The following is an 11708-nucleotide window of genomic DNA, read 5'->3' as shown; positions in this document are numbered from 1 at the left end:
GAAGCTATTCCGATAATTCAATGATTTGCCAAGGATTCTTCACCTTGAAGAACAATTCTAAGAATGATTAAATAGATGGTTGCAACACCTGCTTACAAGACAAATGTTGATCCTATTTATCAGACAAAAAAACAAGTAAGATTATATCTACATAAAATTAAATGTGTTATGCACTAGTTAAACAACAGCTGTAATTCTTGGACAATTGAACTTGTTGTTCCCATAACTACCTTAATTATCCAACAACAATAGAAGTTGTACAATACAACTGAAGTTGTTGTTGGACTACTAATTAGTTGTTTCCAAAGAAATTATATAGCTATATAATCTTGATTTTGTTATGCAATATTTAAATACTACTGTAATTATTAGATAATTGAACTTGTTGTTTCCACAACTATTTCAGTTGTTCAACAACAGTAAAAGTTGTTCCCACAATTATATATTAATTGTGTTATGCAATATTTATGCCTGAGCGCTGCCATAGCGTGTTGGCATGGTATTTTGTCCAAGTCAATCTCTCGATACAAACACATTTTGCTTCGAAGATGGACCATTGTGATCCCATTATCCACGGTGACGCTGAAGTTATCTTCATCAATTTGATGAACCAATAACTTATTTCCCAGATTCTTATTAGCCATTATTTTGATTTCAGCTGAAGGGACAAAAGTGTTTTTTAACTTGGCATATGCCATCCGTCTCTTATAAATTTTTCTGACCATCTCTTATATCATTCAACTGGACAGTAATGAAAAATTCTTTGGAGCGAATTGAATGATCGGGCTGAGGGCTGCCCCTTCTTCCCCTCACTCTCCTTTCCCTAATATGAACCTTGAGTCATCAAAGCCTTCTGACTCGGCCTGGCCCGGTCATCCTACGCGACTGGCGCTTCAAAAGGCGAACTCTCGGTCGTAGTTTGGCGACCTATCTTCAGTAGGGGTCTTTAGTCTTTTGATTAGAGTAGGGGTCGCGAGAGAGAAGAGCGTACCACTCTGCTATAGTCACTAGTTTGTTTATAGTCGCGATTATTGCCATAGGCAACAAGGTTGAAACTTCCACCTCATTGAACATTGCATAACATACTTCACAATATTTGAAGTCAATACATTATATCTGAAATATAAAAATTGAAAAATATCAAGAACCTAAAATACAAAGGATTGTTGATTTTAAATAAAGATTGCATATTTGGAACAACTATTTTAATGTCCCTGCAGTTGTCGAAACAATTGTAAAATTTGTTTCAATAACTATAGTTGTTCCAACAACTACAATAATTGTTTCAACAACCACATTAATTATTGGGAACCTGCAATACTTATGTTCGAACTAGTAAGAAAGTTTACATGTTTCCTGAGAAATATGCTCTACTCCATTCGTGAAATTCAACATTCTCAAGATAATCCGCGACTTCCGCATTGATAATTTTGATTTGTTCAAAATGATCATGGACCACATCTCTCCGATATGCTTTTGTTGCATGATAATAAAGTCCAAGAAAATCTCTACAATGAAAATTTTTACGGGCATTTTCACCAAGATGCCTCGTGCAACACCGTGGTGCACTTCAGAGTAAAACTTTGATATCATTTTTCCTATGCTTGGATGCCGATAAGAAATTATGCATAACTCTGAAGTATTAGGACTATGTCTAACAGTTTCTAAAAAAAATAATACTCATATGCAGCATCACACTCCTTATCTACTACACAAAATATAACAGGAAAAATATATTTTTTTGTATCCTGTGCGACAACTAACAACAAAACTCCATCGTAACGACCTCTTAAAAATGTACCGTCAACATCTAAGACTTTTCTCATATGCACAAACCCGCTAATCCAAGCTCCATATGATATAAAAAAATATTTGAACCTTCCCTTGTCATAAAGCTTCAATGATGTCTTGCTTCCTTCATTTACAGTCATAAGGATATGACGATAACCATCTAAAACTGCATATCCATGCTCCAGTGTCCCTCTTATCATAGCCCTTGCAATTTCACTACTTTTCAAACACTTCCAGTTAGGGGTGTACATGATCGGGTTGGTTTGAATTTTTCAAATATCAAACCTAACCATTTGTGTCAAATTTTTAAATTTATAAACCAAACCATACTAATAAAACTCAATTTTTTTCGTGTTTTTCAATCTCAGATTTTTTGGGTTGGTTCGAATTTTTCAAATACCAAACCAAGCCATTTGTGTCAAATTTTTAAATCACAGCAAACTAATAAACCTTGAATTTTTCCGGCAAAGTATTCGTACAAACATATAATTAACTTGAACTCCAAATATTTCTTTAGTCCAACCAAAATATAACAATGTAAGGTGTTTCTTAAGAATATAACACAAAATACGAGATAAGTGATGACCCTAAAATATTCAATAAAAAATAAGAACGAAATTGTATAAAATAAATATTGCAAATTGATAAGTCGTAATGAAAATTATTATAATTTAAAAGTACTAAATCATGCTAAAATAAGTCTAATATGTATTAATTACATGATTAAACATTAAAGAAAAATTAAAATCAAGTTATCTATATTACCTTAAAAGCATGAACTCCTAACTTGAATGTTAAATTACTAAAATATCCCTAACATAGGTTGTGACTTTTTCAATGAGTTGTGACTTTTTCGATAAGTTGTGACTTTTTTCAAAGTGTTGTGATTTTTCGATGAGTTGTGACTTTTCCAAAGTGTTGTGATTTTTCGATGAGTTGTGACTTTTCCAAAGAGTTGTGATTTTTCCAAAGAGTTGCGACTTTTTTAATAAGTTGTGACTTTTCCAAAGTGTTGTAACTTTTCAATACGTCATGACTTTTCAAATAAGACACAAAAACTATTTGTTCATTCTACCCTTTGTTGACTATAACTAGAGGGACTTCCTCTCCTTTTCCAACCACGATTTTTTCTAATCTTCTACTCTTCTTCTTCTTACATTTTAATTTTTTTTTGTGTGATTTATTGTTGTTGAGTGAGTTCAAAGTTTAGCGGAATATGAGGTACCACTATTCTGACGAAGTAAGTTGTTCTATCCTAAGAGGGCTCCATAACCTCGAGTACTTGAGGAAAATAATATAATTTTGATGATATAATAATTATTTTTTTGCTTAATACACATTAGTATGTAATGTTCCAATATATGAAGTTAAGATGATGTAGACTAAATTCATTTATTTTTGTTAACAATTTCTCTTGTGATGTATTTTCTAAAATTTAGAAAATTGTCACGATTTGTTTTTGATACTCAAGACAAAAGAATGACTTTATTTATCAATGTTACTTATGTGATTTAGAATTCCAGGAAGTTTGCTTCAAAATAGTTATTATACTATATAAAGATTGCCCTTTTGTTTTACTTATTTACTATTTCTTTATATTTCAGTATTTTAGACGAAAAAAATGTTCATATGACTTGTAATAACGCCAGTTAAAGTTTGTATTAGTTTAATTTTTATTATTTATTTAATAGCTAATTTTATGAGATAAATATTTTCATTAATGCAAATATATACTTAAATTTGGGTAGGTATTTATATTTAAATTAAAGTATTATATATGTCACAAATGTATTATCAAGTTAACAAGATCTTCTAATTTCAAATTATACTATTTTAAAATGTTCCGAGTTCTTTTTTTTAAAAAAAACTCACAACAAATGTGAAAATATGTGAATATATAAAATGTTGTTGTTCTCTTCACACGTTCATATGACATCTAAACAATTTAACGTAGAATACACATGTAAAGCACATATGGTTAGATGACAATAAAAATACAAAACAAATATTGTCTATAAGGTAATATTAGTAAGATAAGACTAATTACATTATTGAGCCTCAACACATTGAAATAAATATATACATAATTGCATCTAACTAATAAAAAATTTCGCTGACAATCTTCATAGGTTTGCGTGAATAAGAGATATATATGACGATCCACATTGAACATTCACAAAAGAATCTGCAATATTATTTTTTGCTAAACTTATTATTCAAATCTTCGCTTAAATAAGCAATACTATTTACTAGAACATATATTTTTGAAATTGGTAATCACGTGCAACGCATGTGTCAAAAAACTAGTGTATTTTAAATGTCTAAATCAATGTAAAACTAAAGAACAAATATTCAACATTATTGTCATTCTTAGTGTTGAATTAATTTATTTTGTTAACATTAGTATTGATTTGATTTTGAATTGAACTTTAATAGAGTTACTAATATTTATGGACTATAACCTTTATTGGACCATTCAAAATTCTTAGTCTAAAAAAACTTGAAAAAATATGTTAAAAGATAAAAATTATGAAAACGTATAAATAATATTTAGAAATTACATTAAAGTAAATACTTTTATGTATAAAATAAATTTTAAAGATTATATATATAATATCGAGTTGGTTTGGTCTCGGGTTGACTTTTTTTCGTTAAACCAAACCAACTCAAGTATAGTCGGATTTTTTCTTCCGGTTTGACTCAGTTTGATTCGGTTTTGTACACCCCTACTTCCAGTAGCTAATCTTGCAGCCAAAATCTACTTGAGCAATAATTTTTATATCTTTTATGGAGGGGTCTTTTCCATTCAAGAAACTAGGTAGCATGTATTTTGTGACGACCTTCGCTGAAGCATGTGAATGATGACTTGTAAGATGTTGTGCCCCACATGGACAATGATGATTGTATTATCTCCATAAAACAACTAAAGTTTGCACTCCATTTTGGCATGTCAAAACCTATGTGCAACCCCTTTTCAAATAAATCATTGAGTGATCTGGTTAGTACCTCTGTAAATAAAATGAAGAGAGCTGGAGAGAGGGGATCCCCTAGCTTCACCACAAGTAGAGTGAAAGAAACCTTGTGCTTGGCCATTGATTAGTATGGAATACCAACTATTAACATTATCTCTTCCACCACCGTTGTTTGAACTTTTCAAATATGTTCCAACTACTAGGCCTTGTTTGTTCTTCACCAAAAACAATATTTTCATCAATAGACTCCACAATGCATAATTTTAAGGCATTGTGTTGGAAGGTGAGGAGTACACAAATAATGTGAAATATTGCTTGTGGAACTTGATTTTTCTATTTTTACTAGGAAAGTCATTTTCTTCATTCAATAAAAAATATTTTTCCTACTTTCACTAAGAGAGTCATTTTCCTCAACATTAGATGAAACAATATATTGAGATAAACTTGACTCTGATACCATGCCAATTGCAGCTATTCTAGTTGAGAAATGAAGGAATCATTTTCATGCAATCCATCAACAACCTTCATATTTTAGGAGTTGCATAGAGAGTTTGAAGAGATGAGCTTGTTGCATGCCTAATGTGGTTTACATCTCCTATGTGGTTTGCGAACTATTGCATAGTGAGCACTTGAGCATGAAACCACAAAGTGCTTACCACAGAATGCTCACCCAAACGGCAGAGGTTGTGCGTTTCCCAGGGATTTCCAAGGAAAAAAAAAGCAATTAACACTGCTAAACTACTCTTTAATATCTCACTATAATATAAGTACAACCCAAAAAAGCTATAGACAGAATTGGGAACTCTTTACATCACCATTAGTTTTCAAGACTCGAGTCTCTTATCAGGCAGATGCAACTTTTTGGTGAATGGTATCTACAGTTTGCTTCTCAAGTTTCTTCCACAAATACAAAGTTCTTCTAATTATGTTATCTGCGGAAAATCCTTCCGCATAAGCACTAATAGCTGTTAAGAGGCTAGTAAATTTCTCCCCACCATCCTGCATAAAAAATCTCAGCTTTCAGATTGTAGCAAACATCTAAGCATCAGCACTAGTTATATTTTTTGACAAGTTCCTGAACTGATTTTCTAATGCTTGCTGCCAACTATATAAATTCAAGCTTCAATATAATATACTCACTCATACGAAAAGCTATCAATGGACATATAGCCAATCTCAGAAAATAGAAGTAGCCGTCACAAGGTTCAGGCATCAGTCTAATCAAAACTCTCACAAACACTAAGGAAGACAAGGTGCTTTTAAATGTATGGACTGCTCAAGCTTCTGCCAATGTGGTCCTTGAAATTCATTGATGTGGACAGAGGCGAATCTAGGATTTCTAGAACATAGGTGCACCACTAAAAAAAAGAAGGAAAAAATGTATACAATGGGAATTGATCCTAATCCTCTAGGTGAACAACTCAATATTTAACATGTGCACCATTTGACCTTCTTGTATCACGGGTGCTAGCAGATAATATTATATTAATTTTAGAAAACATATATACATAAATACCTAGTTTTACGGAAAGACCATGGGTTCACGAACCTCATGATTTGGCCAATAAATTTGCCATTGGATGTGGAACATGTATCGTTGAGCAATGTGAAGTCATATTACAAGTCAATTTTTTTATCATTCGGAGCATCTATAGGCTGAAAAAAGTTCCCACCAAATTTGGGCTAAAAGGCCAACATACCTTCCAATTAATAACTATGTATATATTAGAAATATGGTGCGAGAAATTTAAAAGTCTTAATTCCAACCCCCTTTCCTCACTCTAGGAATTAGGAAAACCAATTTACTATTTGACACCCACCACTAAGCAGTGCAAACTTGGATGGTTGGATGCTGGCCTCTAGTCAACACTTAAATAGCTTCTAAACATCAACGAACATGGAGATACTTATAGGACATTGATTCTAAGTGAATTGAGTGAATTGTAGAGTCGCACCCAAACATAGACAGCATTTAGATTTATAGAGGTAGAACGGAAAATATTAAGATTGATTCACCTCTGGTTTCTCAAATATCAAGTCATCAGGGACAAAAGGAACCATGTAGGATGGAAGATCACATCGTAGTATTGCCTGCAAAATTGACAGAATTAGTCACTATCCAGCGGGATGAATTATGAGGTCAGAACAACATATCATAGGGAAAAAGCTACATACTAGATCCTTGCTAAGTCTAGCCAGCTCTGCATTGGATAGCAATGCCTGAAAGCAGATTAACCAATCAAATTAAGAGATTAATTTATTACTCATCTACTCTTCAGAAGTAGAAGAATCAAGAACGTGGAAGGAATGACATACAGACAGGAGGAATATGAGTAGTTCCATGAAGAAATCAGTAGCACAAACAAGAACAATTATGTGCTTATCTTGATATTAGAAGAAAAGGAATCATGATTAAAAAATCAGTAGCACAAACAAGAACAATTCTGCGCTTATCTTGATAAAGGAGTTCCTTTTGAAGAAGAAACCAGGGAGCTACTTAAACCATATTGCCAAATGAGATTGTTACAGGTATTATTACAGATCCCAGCACAGGAATGATAAAATATTATTTCCTGAGAATGTCATTACGTCATACTAAAAGGCCAGTAAATTAATGCAAATTTAACTTTAAGATCTATGAGATAAAAGTCATGAAGAGAACTTTTGACTGCTTCTTGTCAAAGAATGCAGTACATAACTACTTCTGATGGAGGAAAAAAAAAATCAAAATACGAGGAGCTAAACAAACGAGCTAACTTATAATGAGCTATCCCAATCTACAAGATTTGAGTAAATCCGCAGAAATAATACAGCAAACAAACAATGTACACTGATTTAGTTACTAGTTATATCCTAGTTGAATCTTCTATTCTCCAACACTCCACCCAACCAGCTTGTGGATAGCTTCATTGCCAGCATGCTTATCAAACTGTCGATTTGCATTTTTTGTAGTCCTTTGTAAGTAAATTAGTAATTTGACAGGCAGTTGGTATGTATGGCATACTAGACAGCCCATTATCAAGTCTTTCTTGACTGAAGTGCCTATTCACTTCTGCATGCTTTGTTCTGTCATGAATAACCAGATTATACACAATAGAGATTGTTGTTTTATTATTGCAAAGAATACTGAAAATATTCTAAACTTTTACGAATTGTTTACTTCACATTTCACAAATCACATGAGCAACTAGTCTAAATTCAACCATTGCACAACCTCTCGGCGCCTGGCCACCATATTTTGTTTAGTACTTACAATGTCACAAGATTTTCTCTGACAAAGGTTACAACAACCAGAATTGGATCTTACATTAGCTATCCCAAATCTACATCAGCATAGACTTCAGTTCGTAGATGTCCATATCTTAAATAACTAGCCTTTTCCACGAGTCCCTTGCAACTTACAAGTATCTCACAGTTTGCACTCACCATCAAAGAGTTGCTTTTTTAGTGAATGCATGAATTGACTCACCAAGATTACTGCAGAAGTTATTTTTGGACATGTATGGAGCAAATTTACTATTTTCAACAAGCTTTAAGTATCGCACCCACCACATCTTAGTTATTGACGGACTGTAACTTTAAGATCAACCGATGTTTCAACAGCTTTGCGACCAAGTAAGCTTGTTTCAGTGAGCAAGTCATGCACATATGGGCATTGACTGACAAATTTACCTTCCTTAGACGTAGAAAACTCCAGCATAAGGATATATTTGAACATCCCCAAGTCCTTGATATCAAAGTCATCAGCAAGTCTCCTTTTTGATGTTTCTAGTAGAGGGGCACTTAACAAAAATGATGGACATTGGAGCATGGATAACTTGATATGGGGGACCAAGATTGGGTAAAAAAGAAATGAGATTGGTCTGGCTGTGATATCATGTTTAAAAAAAGGACCTTGAGCTTAACTCAACCCCAAAAAGCTAGCTCATAAGATGATGATTGTCCAAGGTCATATGTGTCCCTCAACCAATACGAGACAGTTAACAAGAAAGCAGAAGGCCGGTGCCTTGATTGAGACCTTTTTCGGCGTGAGTTGCTTAGTGTTAATAAAATTGTCAAGATTCGTAGGAAGTTCACTTCATGAATGGAGTGGTCATAATCTGGACAGAGTGTGGACACTAGTTTTTACTAAGATTGCACGTGAAAAGTCAGATGGAACTTCACATGGTGGACAACATGCCAGCCTCTATAAAAAAGGACAGAAAAGAGCAACTAAGCTTTCATACCATGAGAAAGAGAAATATTTTTGAGGAGAACTCTTTGATCACTTCTTGTTAAAGAATGTTGTACACATTTTCTTATAATAGAAGAATGAAGATCAAGATCAAAATACTAGCAGCGAAAACTGCTACAGAATCACAGATAACCTTACAATTAACTTTCTTAAGTTTCTAGATTTGAATAAATGGTATGGAAAATAAAATCAGCACGTCTCTGAAACCAGCAAGTCAATATCTACTGATTTGGTGATATCCTAGCATCTTCCGTTCTCAAACAAACTTCAAGCAAGCAATCAGTTCTATTCAGGCTTATTTTATTCCAATATTGAATAATTGGACACTTAGGCAATTTAGGTGTAGTTGTATTGCCTTGCGAATGTTTAGGCTTGTTAGTTCCTTTAATAGTACTAGTCGTACCCTTGTAGTTCTGGTCATATGTTGTTTATTGTAGTTTGATTACCACACTATTTTGTAGTTGTTATTGTTCTTTCTTGTAGACTTTACACTGTTTTCTTATTAAATTCTATGATTTCTTCATTGTTTTCTTCTTCTTTTACTTGAGTTTGATGCACTTGAGGCTAGGGTCTTTCGGAAACAATCTCTCTACCTCCACGAGGTAGTGGAAAAGTCTGCATATACTCTAACCCTCCTCAGACCCCACTTAGTGGGATTTCACTGGGTGTGTTGTTGTAAGGCAATTTAGGAGTTCTCTTAAGACTTGGTTTACATACAAGTCTCTAACAAAACTAAGAAGGAAAATACAAGTATTAGATTAACTAAAAAGAATAGAGTCTCATTTTAACTAGGTTTATATTTTAATCTGTCAGGTCCTACAAAAGGAAATGCCAAACCCTTTCTAAGACTCAACCAAAAGAGTTTAGATGTAAGACAGTTGCATACTTCAGTTGCTCCATTCAAAGATCAATTGAAAATTGCTGCAATAGAGATGCAACAGTAGAATTGTTTTGGAGGGGGAAGAGAGACAAACCTATGAATACGTTATTACCACTTTCAAAGATGGGTCTAATCCAAAAGATTGACTGTGTCTACTCGCTATAGCCCGCTTCAGGTTATGCACATCCTATAATTTGGTGAACTGTGAAATACAAAGCCAACCCTGACATGCACATGCTGTGATTCCATATACAAAGGGAAGTGACTCAAATTCCAAAAAGATGGCATTTGGCAGATAGAGATGCAACAGTTAATAATGTTGCCAATATTTTGGAGCTGGCTGAGATCCTAGGATGCAGAACTGCTGGTTTTCCAACTACATACTTGAAGTTGGGCCTCTCTCGGTGACAAACATAGGTCACAGGGAGTATGGCAAGGAATTGTGGAAAAAATGGAAAACAGGTTGGCAAGCTGGCATAAATGATGAGACAGAAAGAGAGAACAATAGAATTGTTTTAGAAGGGGAAGACAGACAAACATATAGCTACCATATTCTTACCATTTTCAAATATAGCTTTCATCCATAAGATTGATACTCGCTATGGCCTACTTCAGGTTCGATCCATAAAATCCATTTCTTTACATATCAAAGCAGAACTCCTCCCAAATCTTATTACCCAATGTTGGGCCACCATATTAAAAAAATTGTCGATGCTTCAAATGTCCTACCCTGGAAAGGGAGGGGGGGATCGAAGAGTTCCCACATCAAGGATTTACAGGATTGGTGGTCTCTTTAAATGATTTGGGCAATCTTCCCCTCTTGAGCTAATTTTTGGGGTTGTTAGGCCCAAGATCCAGCTCCTTGCAAAATACAAAACCAACAGACACACTCATGCTGTGATCCATGTAAAAAGCAAGGTGACTCCAATTTCTAAAAGATGGTATTTAGCAGATAACATATCTTAATTGTCAGAAATCACAAGTGATAAACTAGTTTTCTTCTTCTCTTCTGTACATATTCTCTTTTTTTAGCAGAGTGAATTCCAATGGTAGTCCATTGAACAGACATGGTCTAAAACAATTGGGAAATCGTATCATAATTTAAGCTAAGGGAATAAAATGGACAAAACAGTTAAAGTGTAAATAATTCACAGCCAGAGTAATTTGGATCCTGTTCACGTCACCAGTAATACTGGATCAGCAGATGTGGATTCAAGACTGTGATATACTACTTTGTTAATAGAGTACTATTAAATCTAAGCTCAGCTACTGTTTCAAAATGATACCCTGAGATGACAAATTTACACAGGCTTCCTCTGGAGGAGGCAATTTGAATGGACAAATTAAAGAAAGAATAATTGGAAATGGTGAATCTCATGTGACAAGTCACTACCAAGAAAAGCTAAATAGACCACAATCATAAATTAGCAGGAATTACCTTCCTAATTCGCTCCTCCTCAACTTGTTCAATACTTTCTAACAAGTTTTCTAGTGTACCTATTAAATAAAACCAAAATAGAAACAAGTTAAAAGCAACCTAAATTACGACGGAACTGAAGGAAACAAAAACTACTAAATAAATGAAGGAAGATAGAAAAGCAAACACAGAAGAGTAGATAAAAAACCCAATACCATTCAAGGAGATAAATGAACGTCTTATTTTTATTAACAAACAGTTTTTTTTTTTTTTTTTTGATGACAAGGGAAACCCGCAGCCGCTACCCTTTGGGTGCGCACAGGGTAAAGCCCCCGCTCCTATGCAATAGCTTGCAAACCACATAGGAGAGGTAACCCGCACTAGGCAAGCCCGATGCGACGAGCTCAACCCAGA

General features: G+C 34.0%; 1 protein-coding gene across 4 annotated transcripts in view; it reads right to left on the bottom strand.

Moving 5' to 3' along the window:
- Nucleotides 1-5450: 5450 nt before the first annotated feature.
- LOC125860299 (uncharacterized) overlaps nt 5451-11708 on the bottom strand; it is a 29815-nt gene continuing 23557 nt past the window's right edge. For all 4 annotated transcript variants that reach the window (XM_049540227.1, XM_049540225.1, XM_049540228.1 and 1 more), the window contains 4 exons: nt 11316-11374; nt 6939-6983; nt 6780-6854; nt 5451-5762 (listed from right to left, as the gene is read on the bottom strand). In XM_049540227.1, coding sequence (XP_049396184.1) covers nt 5607-5762; nt 6780-6854; nt 6939-6983; nt 11316-11374 — 335 coding nt within the window. In that variant the 3' untranslated portion in view covers nt 5451-5606. The remainder of the gene's footprint in view (nt 5763-6779; nt 6855-6938; nt 6984-11315; nt 11375-11708) is intronic.

Source organism: Solanum stenotomum, chromosome 3 (assembly GCF_019186545.1).
Source record: "Solanum stenotomum isolate F172 chromosome 3, ASM1918654v1, whole genome shotgun sequence".
Taxonomy (NCBI): domain Eukaryota; kingdom Viridiplantae; phylum Streptophyta; class Magnoliopsida; order Solanales; family Solanaceae; genus Solanum; species Solanum stenotomum.
This window is presented reverse-complemented; position numbering and strand designations above follow the sequence as displayed.